The 14,110-nt window shown below is 49.4% G+C and overlaps 1 protein-coding gene across 2 annotated transcripts in view; it reads right to left on the bottom strand.

Moving 5' to 3' along the window:
• The window catches only part of GRIK4 (glutamate ionotropic receptor kainate type subunit 4), a 484,233-nt gene that overhangs the window by 162,042 nt on the left and 308,081 nt on the right, over nucleotides 1-14,110 (bottom strand). For both annotated transcript variants that reach the window (XM_043482502.1, XM_043482503.1), the window contains exons 4-5: nucleotides 9,167-9,264; nucleotides 4,405-4,570 (exon numbers count right to left, since the gene is read on the bottom strand). In XM_043482502.1, the coding sequence (XP_043338437.1) occupies nucleotides 4,405-4,570; nucleotides 9,167-9,264 (264 nt within the window). The remainder of the gene's footprint in view (nucleotides 1-4,404; nucleotides 4,571-9,166; nucleotides 9,265-14,110) is intronic.

Genomic DNA, 14,110 nt, shown 5'->3' with positions numbered 1-14,110 from the left:
ACCGTCTGCTGCCCTGCTTGGCCATCCAGGCTGCCCCCTTCTCTGACAGCAAGGATGGACGTGGGAAAAACCTCACCCGGGGACTCCCCTCGGTTTCTCCAGGGTGTTTGTTTGATTGGGTTAGTTCTTTGTTGTTTTGTTGCTGTTGTTTTTTAATTTTCTTGGCCGCACTGCACGGCATGTGGAATCTTAGTTCTCCGGTCAAGGACTGAACCCTGAGCCTCCTACAGTGGATGGAAATGCAGAGTCTTAAACACTGGAACCCCAGGGAAGTCCCTGTTTGTTTATTAATTGCTGGGGCCCAGCAGGCGTCTCTGACCTGAGACTTGCTTTTGTTGTTTCCTAAGCTTCTTCACATACTGTGGATTTATCCCCACAATGGCCCAGAAAGCAGGTATCATCATTACTCCTGGGTAGAGACCAAACAGGTCAGCCCAGGTGGCTCAGCGGTGAAGAATCCACCTGCAATGCAGGAGCCGAAGGAGACAAGGGTTCAGTCCCTGGGTTGGGAAGGTCCCCTGGAGCAGGAAATGGCAACCCACTCCAGTATTCTTGCCTGGAGATCCCATGGACAGAGGAGCCTGGTGGGTTACAGTCCAGGGGGTCGCAGAGAGTCGGATACAACTGAATAGGAATGCACTGCACACAGAGACTAAAGTCTGGAACAGGAGAGATGCAGGGCAGAGCTCAGAACCCACAGGCCGAGCAAGGTCCAAACCCAGGCTTCTGATTCTGAGTCACAGAGGTGGTACCTAAGCGGCAGAGGGTGTAGGGGCACAGAACTTGTAGCCACACACACACAAAAGAACATTAAAATACTTAGAAATGCCAAAGCAAGCACGAAAAACAAACAAACAAAAAGATGATCTGAACTATGTATAGCAATGCCAGGAAAATGCACAGCATATTATGCTTGTGACCATGAAGAGTCAACCCAGAACATTCATTGGAAGAACTATTGCTGAAGCTGAAGCTCCAATACTTTGGCCACCTGATGCAAAGAACCGATTCATTGGAAAAGACCCTGATGCTGGGAAAGACTGAGGGCAGGAGGAAAAGAGGGTGACAGAGGGTGAGAGGATTGGATGGCATCACCGACTCAACAGACATGAGTTTGAGCAAATTCCGGGAGATAGTGAAGGACAGGGAAACCTAGTGTGCTACAGTCTATGGGATCGCGAAGAGTCGGACACGACTTAGCAACTGAACTGAACTGAATGAAGAGTCTCTGGGTCCAGCCTGAGGGTCTCAAAAGGTAACTCTGTGGCAGGGCTGGGAGATCTCACCAAAGGGGACTCAGGGACCACGGTGGGGAACCCCAACTTTTGTTGAAAGTCTCCTAACAGCAAACTCCCCCAACCCTGTGGGGGTGATGGGGACAGCCACGCCTGGGCTCCTCACCTTGCCTCCCTCAAGCTCACTAGCACTAGATACTTGCAGATGTTCTGATTTTTTTTTTTTTCCCATTAAAGAAAAATAATGCAATCCACAATACAACTGTACTTGGTCCAAAACCTGCTTATTAAAAATCTACTTTGGGGAAGAAGGAGCGTAAGCGGCGTGATTCCCCAGGGAATGATCTCTGTTATGCCTAATTTTGACGCTAGGAAAACAGAATTAGATTCCTGTTCCTAATTCGACTTGCAGCGTCTCTCGGCCCTGCATTAATAAGGGAGATGGAAGAGTGTCTCCTCCCAAGCTCTGAGCTGCGTTTCCCTTCAGCCCCTCATTTCTTCATCCTTTGATTAGATTTTTAATCCTCTTTGCCCTTGAACTTCTGCTCTGCCCCACTTTCCTTCCGCCTCTGGGAGGTGGGGCCAGTCAGTCAGCAGCCTCCAGAGATGAGCTCTTCTCCTCGGAGCAGAGGCGGCACTGTGTGGTTGATGAGCCCCGCCCGGGCTGTGGGCCGGCCTCACCAGCACCTGAGCAGACTCATCCTCTCCGGGATTGCTGTCTGTGCTCAGCCGTCTTGCACCCACTCGAGGGAGGAAGGGGCTGCACAGTTCCAGAGAGATCTCTGCCCTGCCAAGGACACGGTGCCTGCCCTGCAGGGCCCACCCTGAGCCCTCCTGAGCCTGGCGCAGCCCAGGAGGGTGGGAGGGGCCAGAGAGGAGGAAGCCCCCGCTCAGATTTGTCACGTACCAGCTGTGTGACCTCAAGTCAAATCACTTAGCAGCTCCCAGACTCTTTGCTCAGCTCGGAATGACTGGGAAAGAGGGAGGTAAAGTGGGGAAACATCAGTGAAAGTGCTTTGCAATCTGCAAGGAACTGTTTGAATGTCAGAGAATGTCAATTCCAATGGAAAGCGCCCTGGGCTAGGAGGCAACCATATCTAGCATAGTGCTTGGCACACGGCAGGTGCTTAACCAACGTCTGAGCAACTCACGTCCCAAAACCCAGTAAGAGCTGAAGCAGAGGAAACAGGGCTCAGCTTTAAAGCAAGAGGGACTGTGGCTAGACACAAGAAAGGACTTCCTGTCAGGTTGGTGAGACACTGCAACCCAGCACAGACAAGGGCTGCAGAGCAACCTTTGCCTGGCCATATTTACAGCCTGTCCTGTCCTTCAGCATCCCCGCTGGGTGCATGGGGTGAGCCAGTTCAGTCCTGCCTGAGTGGGCTGGTGGCAGAAATTTCCCAGGGAGAATCTTGGATTCTGTTAAACCTTTCAGTGGTGTAAAGATGCCAGGCGAGGAAGGCCACCTGGTGGAACGCAATGTATCCCAACTGTGTTCCATCGAATACTAGCATCCTGTGTGGGCTTTTAGATCAGCATCCTTTTGGGGGCATATGATCAAACCTATTTGGAAAATGCTGAGGTAAATAGCTGTTTTGGCCACAGGACAACTCAGAGTGCCCATGGTAATGTGTGCTGAAATTCTCCATGAGGGAGAGATAGAATGAAGTGTTATCTAAACATTTCTCTCTCTTTTGGGGGCTACAAAATGCTTTGTCCACAAAACCTTATCATCTAAAGCAATGCTGTCCAATAGAACTTTTTGTGAGGACGGAAATGTTCTCTACTACACTGTTCACACGTGGTTTTTGAGCACTTGAAGTGTGGCTAGAGAGACTAAGAAACTGGATTTTAAAGTGTATTGAATTTTAAAATGGGACATTCCAACATTTCCAAAACCTCCAAGTTGTTGAATTATTAAATAAAGCATAAAAAAAAAAACACGCATAGGGACTTTCCTGGTGGTCTAGTGGCTAAGAACTCACCTTCCAATGCAGGGGATGCAAGTTTGATCCCTAGTTGGGGAACTAAGATCTTACACGCTGCGGGGCAACTAAGCCCGTGCCGCAACTACTGAGCCTGCCCGCCACAACTACAGAGAAGCCCATGAACCGCAACTAGACAGCCTACCTGCCACAACTAAGACCCGCCACAGCCAAATAAAACAATATATATATATATATATTTGAAAAACATGCATAGCTGGGACTCAGTTACTTTGTTTCTTGGGTAGCACTGAGCAAGTACTCATTTTGTATTAAATAAATGATTGAATGTATAAGTGGGGGCAGTGAGGTGCAAAGGTCCCATAAGAAATGGGTCTGGCCCTTGGCAGAGAGGGGGCTTTTGTTTTCAGATGCTGTGGGCATTCCAGGTTGGAGGAAGGACTTACCGTGCCGAGCGGTTCTGAGAAGCCATAGAGGGCCGAACAGGAATGGTGCACCTCTGCCCGGGCAGCCCACCCAGACCCGCGCAGGACACAGATGCCGGGGGCTTGCACTCTGGGCCCCAGTGGGGGCCAGTGGCCGGCACCTGCCTGAGTGCATGTGGGTGCACAGCTGCCACAGAGCACACAGATGCACAGATTTGCTGGAATGTGCTGGCCTAAATTAGCTAAATCTCATAAACACTAAATTTATGTCGCAAATTGAGAGTCAGAGAAAACACATTTCTAAAACCTGCATCTGTAAGAAAAAAAAAAAAAAAAACTTTACCAGGAATTGACCTTGAACCTTGTTCCATCAGCAAAACCTGCTCTCCAACGAAAGAAGCTCTTCAACCCATCAAATACAAATGCATCCAATTTTATATTTTCCCTCTCTCTCTCTCTTTGTAGCTCCTTAACAATGAGGCTGAAAATGTGGGAATTGCATTCTCAGATGCAGAAAGTCTTGGCGGTTGGCCAGTCTCCCTGTAAACGAGCTCGTCGCTGTTCGGCCCATGCCCGGGGAGTTTCTGACAAAGGGGGCCCCTGGACTGCTCTCTCTTTCACATACACAGACGGACAAACAGCCAAGGACACCCAGCAAGGCCCGAATCCTCTAGTGCCTCTAAGATCAGAGAGAGCCCTCCCCGGCGGGGTGTGGTCTCCAGCCAGGGAGGGGCAAACCAGCCTGTTGACACAGACAGGACCTGACCGTCTGGGCGCAGCTGGCCTGGGGAAACTTACATTCTGCTTTGGCACAGATGAGGCAGGCGGTGGTGCAGTTGAAGAAGTTCAGGACCCCAGCCACAGCCACGCTGATGTCGGTGTTGCTGGGGTGGAGGTTCAGGGTTGTGAATCTCTGGAACTGGAACTTGATAAACTCCTCTGGGGCCACTTTGAAATGAGGGACCTGGGAGCAGGAGCAAAAAAAAAAAAAAAAAAAAATGGGCAGCGGGGAAGATTGGAGAACAAGTGAGAGAGAAAGAAAAGAGGGACGGGTGAGATAAGGCTGCAGAGGGCAGATTCTTCCATGAGCGACCTTTGCCTGGTAAGAGATGGGGCTTGTGGGAGTCAGGGCACCCACGCCATAGGAGGAAGATGAGATGGCATCTCTGACAACACTCGAGACCCAGGATGGGAAACCATGCAGCCAGAGACCTGCATAAACGGACTGTGGACCGTGGAGCGGAGTTCTGTGGCCTCGAGAAGGCAAAACAATAGGTCTTTATTTTCAGGGGAACTGCCTCCTGCTAGGCAGCGAGACAAAGGGCTCTTGAAGGCATAATCCTTATATTATTTGTAGTTAATGAATCAGAGCAGAGATGGCAAAAAGAGAAATATATTGCCCTGGGGACTAACCAAGGGGCCCCTTCAACCCAGTCTAGCCAACAGATGTATAAACCAGCTCCGGACAAAATTTCTAGGGTAAAGCCTGGCATGTGTTCCTCTGAAGACACACGTGAGGATGGCAAGCGCTGCATGCTGGGAAACCGACTAGAGAGCCTCTGAATGGAGCCAGATAAATAAATACCTGCTTTGGCTTCATTAGGACAGTGTCAGGTTCCCTCTGCATCTATTACTGACATTTCCGGGAGGCACTGCCCCTGCCTTCTGCCCCTGTTCTCCCAGAAATAGATATTAACAGGCTGTGATGGCTGCTTTATTGGCGGCTTAGGCTATTGGGTAGGTAATAGGAAAGTTAAAATGTAATAAGCTGCCATCCACCTTGATTGTATTTTGTCACCCTGGTACCCAGAGCCAGAAGAACTAAAGGCTGTCCGGATCTCTACCAGAGATGGGGCTGAAAACTCATCCTTCAAGCTCACTTAGGGTGCCCAGTGTAAGGGCCAGGTTACTATGGGTGTGCATTTGAACTAACGTGAAAGTGAGCAAGATTGAGGGTAGACAGCAAGAAGAACTCCCCGATAGTGAATTGGTTGGTTCCCAGACTGGGTTATTCAGGCATGATTGCAGAAATTGTCTCTGTCTGGGCTGGCCCAGAGTCTGGGATGATGTTGACATGGTCTCTGGAAAAATCTGCTAACTTATCCTTTTAAGCTTCTGGAAGAAGTCAGCCAGAGACCAGAGCTCCCCTGAGACCGGGATGAGGGGAGGGTCAAGATTTAGCAGAAACTAGGGAGAAAATTCCTGAATTCAACTAGGATTAGCCCTTTAACCATAGAGAGAAGGCAACCAATATTTTCCGGCAGAGACTGAAAAGCATAGCACTGGGGAGAGAGCCTGATGAGTAATGACAGATGTGACATTGACCTGGGGTGTGTCATAAGGGGTCTTTCTTCCCACCGATATTTTGCAACCCTTACAATCTGTCTTAAATGAATCACAAACGAACTGTGAATGGAAAAAAGTTCACAGAGGGGTAAGCTGGAGGCCAGGGCTGGGCAGGGTAGCCAGGCTGGCTCGCTCACACATTTGAGCATCGCTGCCCAAGGCCCTCCCTGTGTGGCCATCCAGCCTATCGGGTTCCATCAGCAGCTAACTTACCCTCCATAGAAAGCACCCTTAGTGATTCCCATGGATCTGCGGATCCCAGAGATGGAGCAGGAAAAGACTCAGGAAAGTGAAGGCTCAGGAGAAAGAGTTTTCGAGTTTGGGTTTGCATCAGGTTCTGCCGTGTGATTTAGGGCAAACTGCTTAACCTCTCTAGGTTTCATTCACACGGAGAAACAACAGGTATTTCTTGAGCTTTGGGAGGATAAATTGAGACCCTGTGTGTGAAGCATGTACTAGCTGAGTGCCTAACATGTGGGATAAAGGCAATGCCTTTTCTCCTTCCCTTTCCCCTTTCTTCCCAAATCTAGGAACTCCTGGACAAGCTCTTAGGGCTGTTTGTACAGGGGGTGGGGGCTGAGGGGTATCCCTAGGAAGGGGCTGGTGGGAAGTCTCCCACAGTCCAGCATCTTAAATGCTGCTGTGGAAGCAGCCAGACACTCTGATGGGTCCAGGTGGGGATGGCCAGGCCAGACCTGCTGACTCTCTCTCTCGGACAGAAATCAATTGGTAATTGACCTGCAATTACAAATGCATCCTAGGACATCACCATGGAGGTGTGGATCGGGGGAAGAGGTGAGCAGCATGGAGGGGAAGAACAGCGAGGCAGAAAGCCGCCAGCCGCAGGACCTGCAGGGATGTTAGCAGCATTTAAAGGGATGAACTCCTCAGTGAGGACTCCATTTCTTTTTCCTGAAGCTGAGGGGAATCAGTGTAAGGCAGTTCAGCCTCATAAAATATTAAAAGAAATGCATAATCTGAATGGAAAGGAAAGGTTGCTCTGAAAGGAACATGACCAGACAGATGAGGGGTAACTGTCTGGCAGTTCCCTGGGCAGCACAGCCTGTCTGGCTGGTCAATGGCACGGAGTCCCGGGCAGTGGGATGGGAAGATGGGTGCAACTCAGGGTCTCCGCCTCCGGCCTGAAATGCCAAGCAGGGTTAAAGGATGTGTTCACCGAGATAAAATAACCCCTGAACCCCAAAAGGAAGCCATTCTGGAGTGGAGACTGGGGAGGGGGGAGATGACTTCAGGGGACAGTGATGAAAGTGCTGGGGAGGAGGGAGAGGGGAGAAAAAAAATAGAGAGAGAGAAGACAAGAGACAATGGGTAGCTTGGCAACCTCACTTGGTGAAGATCACAGCGAGCAGGAAGTAACAGCCTGCCATAGATGTGAGCTGTTACTTGGAGCCGGTGAGAAAGATTTAAATTAAACATCAGGTCCAGCTCACGGGGGCTGAGGGCTGTGAGATGCTGGAAGGGACTGCGGTGGGACAGAAGCTCCTTTTTTGGCTTGGGCTGGCACAGGAGTCCTCTCTCAGGATGGCTGGGAGTAGGGATAGGGAGTATTCCGCACAAACCTTACCTCCGGCATGAAGCTCAGGGGCTCCACCTATAGGGAGTGGTAAGAAAGACCCATTGCAGGACTGGGGCTGGGACCACAGGGCATTCTACTGTGCTGGTAACAGTTCTTAGAGCGGGCTCATAACACAGAGAAGATTTAATATTCTTCTCAAAGCCTTGGGGACTCACCAAGCCCTCTGATCATAACAGAAGTGCAGGCATCAAGGAAGTGGCTTCCAGAGAGCCTCTTGGGGTGGGCAGAGGCCAGTCTGTGGCTCCACTGTCCCCGTGAGGGCAACTCACGAAGCAGGTGCCCCGTCCTGCTGTAAGAACTGGACCCTCCCAAGGCTAAAGCTTCCAGAAGTCTGAGCCTCCAGGCTCCTATAACAGGTGCAAGTCTGACCCTTCCATTCCCCAGTCCCTCTGCTCTGCCCCCTCCCCAGCTCCTGACCATCAAGTCCATCTGTCCCCAAATGACCTGTCTAGAAGTCCTTTGGAAGGCTACACTGTCACTTTGCCATCATCTCCCAGGAATATATCTGAAGGGGAAGGACTGATTGATTCCAAGATGGACTAGGAAAGTCTCCAGCAGTAGAATCACGGAAGGTTCCAGTTTGTTTTCTCCTTTGGGAAAAGGAAGGAGAGAGTTGTTGGAACAGGGAGCAAGCCCTCTCTCAGAAACTCATGCCCAAGCATCTTCTTTTTCTCTCTTTTACATTATTTTACTCATTAAGATTTTAATGTAGGTGTAAATAATTCTCATTTAAAAAGTTTCCATTTTCTTTTTTAGAATAAAGATTTAGTGCACAAATACAGTCCAAAGCTTTGCCCTGTCATTTCCCTAAGAACCGAGCATTTTTATCTCCCGGGGAATGAGAACTAGAGGGAATGGACCTAACACTTTAGAGAAATAAGCATTGGAATTGGTGAATGAAGAAGAAAGCAAAATAAAATCTCTTTTTTAGAAAACTTATGAAATAGAAGTAAGATTTCAAACTGCATTTCAGCACTAGATGTAGCAAGTGGAACTGTTAGTCACTCCATCGAGTCTGACTCTCTGTGACTCATGGACTATATAGCCCACTAGGCTCCTCTGTCCATGGGATTCTCCAGGCAAAAATACTGGAGTGGGTTGCCAAGCCCTTCTCCAGGGGATCTTCCCAAGCTAGGGATCAAACCCGGATCTCCTGCATCATAGGCAAATTCTTTACCGTCTGAACCACCAGGGAAGCCCCCAAATGTGGCAAGGCCTTGGCCCCAAAGGCATTCCTCCCCAGAATCCCAATATCTAAACAGATATTCTGGAGTGTTCCTGTGGGGCTCAGACTTTAGCCCTCTCTGCCTCCCCTGGACAACCCTCCCCAGTCTCTCCTTCTACCCTCAGCCACCAAGGGACCCCCTCTGCCCTGCCCGCCACAGGGCCCCAAGACTTGGAAGAGCTCAGCTTGAATGCCTTGTTATGAAACTTTTCCTCTGAGTCCCCTCCATCCAAACAAACTGAAGAAAGTAAGTGCCTACCAAGGCCCACTTCTATGATTTGTATGGTTGCTATTAGTGACACCACCCGCCCTTAGGAGTCCAGGATCTCTCTGGGCTCCAGGCACAGGCCGCAAGCCCACAGAGAGTGCCCCCACCCCGGCCCAGCACTCACCTCCTTCTCCCCACAGATGTTGCTGATGATGGAGCTGGAGGCTGGGCTGGAGGATGGTCCCAGGACAGCGACCACGCCCTTGGGGAGAATCTGACACACTGCAGCCAGCAGCAGGACAGAGCGAGGGGAGCAGGAAAGGAAACAAGATGCTCATCAGGTGGGGCGTGGGCTTCAGCCTCAAGTCCTCTGATCTTCCCCTGAGGGCCCCTCACCTCCCACCCATCCGCATCCTGGTCCCCCTCCCACCCTTCCAAACCCAGTGCCTCTCCTCCCCTGGACCACTGGGCTCCTGGACATTTTTATTAGAGTTTATGGATGGTATTAAATGAGGAAATGACCTAGGTTATTTCAACATATGGCCTCCGCCAACAGGATGTATAAATTGTCTGGGCTGTCACCAAAGGACGGAAGTGCATGGTGGAAACCTGCACGTTGCTCCCCCGCCCTCCCCTGGCCTGGCCTGCAGGATGGGTGCTGGGAGCCCGGACACGGCTGCTGCAGGGGCCGAGGGCTCAGTTCACAGAACAGCCAGCCGGCGTCCAATCTATCACTCCCCACCTCCCTGGAAGAGAGTCTAGAGAGGAGGAAAGGCAGACAAGCAGAGAGATGGAAGACAGTGAGGATGCTGCAGGCAGAGAGAAGAAAGCAGCTCCATGAAGGTTAAGGGGAGCAGGAGAGAGAGCAGGAGAACAAGAGAGGGTGCCAGAGAGGAGCCCCATCTTTCAACACCACTCTCCTTTCACCCGGCCTGGAGCCTGACCCAACCCGCCCCCCACCTTCCCTGAATCCAACAGGTGCTTTCCTGACCAACCAGCACGCTCTATGACCTTGTACCTCTCCCGGGGAGACACTCTTCACTCCTCTCCCCTGGATGCTCACTCACTCACATGTCAAGGAGCATCTCAAATGCCACCTCCTCCTTACCCCTTCCTACCTCCTTTACGTGGAATTCATCCTCCCCAGGGCTCCAAGGCCCATGGATTGTCCCCTGGTTCTAAGACACTTGTAAATGGGTCAATTTCGGTTTGCTGTTGAGATGTGTTACTCCTCTCACTAGATTTAAAACCCCTTTAAGGCAGAGCTGAGCCGTATTTATCTCTCAATCCCCATTTGATGCTTCCCTGTCTCTAGCATGATGTTTTTTCTAGGGGCCTATTTCAAGTTTGTTGAATGAATGACTGGGTAGATGAGGCACGTGGTCAGAAGAGGAGAGAATGTAAGATTTTAAAATGCTATAGATTGAGAAAGGAAGTGAGGGAAAAAGGATAAAACAGATGGACAGAGAATGTAGGACAATTCTTAGGACACACACAGTGATATGAGAACCAAAGAGCCGCCCCTCAGATTATGCCCCGTGATTCCCAGCTGTACTGTAAGACGTCCTTCCCCACAAAACTCAAAGCCTGACTCTGGGCACATTTTCCTCCTACTCAACATCAAGAGCCAGGGCAGGGACTTCCCTGGTGGTCCAGTGAAGAAGAATCCGCCTGCCAGTGCAGAGGACACGGGTTCGATCCCTGGTCCAGGAAGATCCCAGATTCTCTGGGGCAACTAGGCCCATGAGCCACAACAACTGAGCCCGTGTCACAAAAGGAGCCACCAGAATGAGAAGCTCGCACACCACAACTGGAGGTTAGCCCTCGCTCGCCATGACTAGAGAAAGCCTATGCACAGTGATGAAAACTCAGTGCAGCCAAAAATAAACAAAAATTTAAAAAGCGTCACAGCACACTGAGGTTAAGGAATCAGCCCAAGGATCCTCATGGAGTCAACTGGAAAGCCACATCTGCCACCTGGATGCTCTCTCTCCTAAAGCAGAGTCCTAACCACTGGCCCACACAGCCAGTCCTGGCTCTCATGGGCACCGGGGGTGGGTAGAGCACCAGAGTTCAAATCCTGGTGCCGTGGTTTATCACACAAAGAACAGATCAGTGGGGGGGTCTTCTCTCAGCCCAAGGCACAGGCAGGGGTCCAATCAATACAACATCACAGATCTCAGCTGACAGACAGGCTGTGGGCGGTGGGTGCCCAAGGGGGGCTCATCAGTACTGTCAGAACCATCCCCAGAGACTATGGGCACGCTTTACCATTTTTTTTTTAAGTATTTATTTTATTTTATCCAAGTACACCGGGTCTTAGTTGCAGCACTTGGGATCTTCGATCTTCATTGCAGCATGCAGGATCTTTAGTTGTGGCATGTAGCATTCCTAGTTCCCTGACTAGGAATGGAACCCAGGCCCCCTGCATTAGGAGCATGGAGTCTCAGTCACTGGACCACCAGGGAAGTCCAGGGCGAGATTTACCTTTGGAGAACGCTCATCAAAGTTCAAGCTACTTCCATGGAAATTAGAGCACGTGATCTCAGCCAAGTCAACTCTTACTGCCAGGGAGGAGCTCTGAGTTCACTGGCCATCAAACTCCATCAAATTCCAGCAGCCCCAGGGCTGAAGCTCAGTTCCTGACTTTAACAATAAGGAAACAGCATCTGAGGGATGTTAAGCGACACCCATAAAGTCACACACCTGATAAAAGTCAGAGTCAGTGTTGGAATTCAAGTCTGCTGTGACCGTCCCACTTGCTCGCAGCCACTTTCCATGTCTGCCCTCCTCCTTGTAGACACTTCGCCCATCTCTGTTCAGCTTCTTACAGTCCAGGTCCCCACGCCTTGTCATTCTGCTGTACCTGCTTCCCCACGGTCACCAAGGACCTCTTAGCAGTTCTTATCTCTCTTTTGCTGCATTTGATGCTACTGATTACATTTGTTCTTTTGAATTTCATGATACCTTCTGGTCCTGCTTCTCATCTGCTTTTCTGACAGGTCTTTCTCACTTCCTTGGCCAACTCCTCTTCCCTCTGCTACCCACTAAATTTAGATTTTGTCCATGCCTCACTCTCCCTGGGCAATCTCATCCTTACCTGCGGCCTCCACTCATCTCTGCCCAGGGGATCCTACACTCTGACAGATGTCCTGGGTTCAAAACAAGTTCCAAACGCCTGCTGGGTGTTGCCTCTGGTGTCCTGCACTAAGCATGGACAGAGGGAGGCAGAGAGAGAGAAAGCACAGTCCTTAGGAGCATGGGCTCTGATGCAAGCCTATCTGGGTATGAGTCTTGGCTGGATCACTTGCTGACTAGCTGTGAGACCTTAAGCAAGTTACCCAAACTCCCCGAGCCTTCTTCCTCATCTATAGAACTGAGATGTTGAGAGCGCCTCTCCTGTAGGGATGTTGTGAGCATTAAGGTGAATTAATACATACAAAGTATTTAGAGTGGTATTCTTTCTGGTAACATCCCATGGACAGAGGAGTCTGGTGGACTACAGTCCGTGTGGTCGCAAAGAGTCGGACATGACTGAGCACACACACACGCTTAGAGTGGTACTGATGTGCCACAGGACTCTTATGATTATTCCCAATACATCATGTCTGTTATATACTCTTCACATATAATCTGACTTGATCACCATGCTTCCAGGAAGATTCATTAGTATCCCCACTTTACAGATGGGGAAACTGAGGCTTAGAAAATTTAAGTAGCTTGATCAAGGTCACACAGGTCATATATGATAGGGCCAGGCTTGAATTTAAAGCTCCATCTGGGTTTCCCTGGGGACTCAGACAGTAAAGAATTTTCTTGCAATGCAGGAGGCCCAGATTCGATCCCTGGGTCTGGAAGACTCCCCTGGAGAAGAAAATGGCAACCCACTCCAGCATTCTTACCCGCAGAACTCCATGGACAGAGGAGCCTGGCAGGCTATAGTCTGTGGGGTCGCAAAGAGTCGGACATGATTGAGTGAGTAACACTTTCACTTTGGGCATCGAGCCCAAACTCCTAACTACTTCATTTTACCATCCCCTTCCCCACCACCCCTTAGCTTCTGAAGTTCAAATCATGGTCTCTGATTCTTCTTTGCCTTCTCTCACTGAATCTACTCATGAACTACAACAGCCAGCAGCCAGGTTCTGACCATTTGACCGGCTCATCCCCCACCATCCTCTCCTTCTCACTCCCACTGTCAGTTCCGTCAGCCCTTCTACTATCTGCCTCCTAAAGGCTGTCTCTGGATTCTTCATTTCCAATCCGCTCTCCAAACTGAGGCCAATTATAATCCTAAACGTATGTCTGTGTGCTCCTACAGGCCAGCAAGCTTGTCTTATTTATCTCTGTGCCCTCCACACCGAGCAGGGTGGGATCAAGAGTTATGTGCTCAATAAATAGCCATTGAACCACACTGAAGCCCACTCAACTCTAACCACAGAAAATTGGAAATAAACTAAATGTCCCATCATCAGGAAATAGTTATCTAAAGTGTGGGTCATATACCCAAGTGGAATATTACTTAGGCATTTAAAATGCTTATGAACAGTTTATAATAGTATTAAAAATATTTATGTAATAATATTAAGAGAAAGAAGCAGGATATAAAATTATATGTGTATCTATATGAAGGTTACAAGTAAGCAAATACAGAAAATAGTGAGGCACTGAGGAGTGATTGGAAGAAGAGGTTATTAAAGCCCATATTTATTAAGTGCTAATTATGGCCCATTCTAAGCACTTTATATGAATTGACTTACTTAATTCTGGAAACAACCTGATGAGAGAGATCCTATCTATCTCACCTTCATTTTACAGATAAGAAAACAGGAAAGTTAAAGGGCAGAGTTAGGATTCAAACCCCCGACTCCTGACTCCAGGGTTGGTTCCTTAACCACCGCGCCACACCACCTCCCTCAGCCACGAGTGACTAACCGAGATCGCAATAGAGATTGCCTTGACCAGTGGAACACTAAGTGATGCTCTTTTCTCCTTCTCTCTACTTTCTAACATAAATGGGCATGTACTCCTTTCATAACACATCATTATAAAAATTAAAATTTCATTATCAAAAAATGTCTTCTGATGAACAAGTAAAATCCAGACAGGTCTGATCTTCTCAAGATAT

Source organism: Cervus canadensis, chromosome 11 (genome assembly GCF_019320065.1).
Source record: "Cervus canadensis isolate Bull #8, Minnesota chromosome 11, ASM1932006v1, whole genome shotgun sequence".
Classification (NCBI taxonomy): Eukaryota; Metazoa; Chordata; class Mammalia; order Artiodactyla; family Cervidae; genus Cervus; species Cervus canadensis.
Note: the sequence above shows the minus strand (reverse complement) of the source record. Positions and strands in the feature narration are given on the sequence as shown.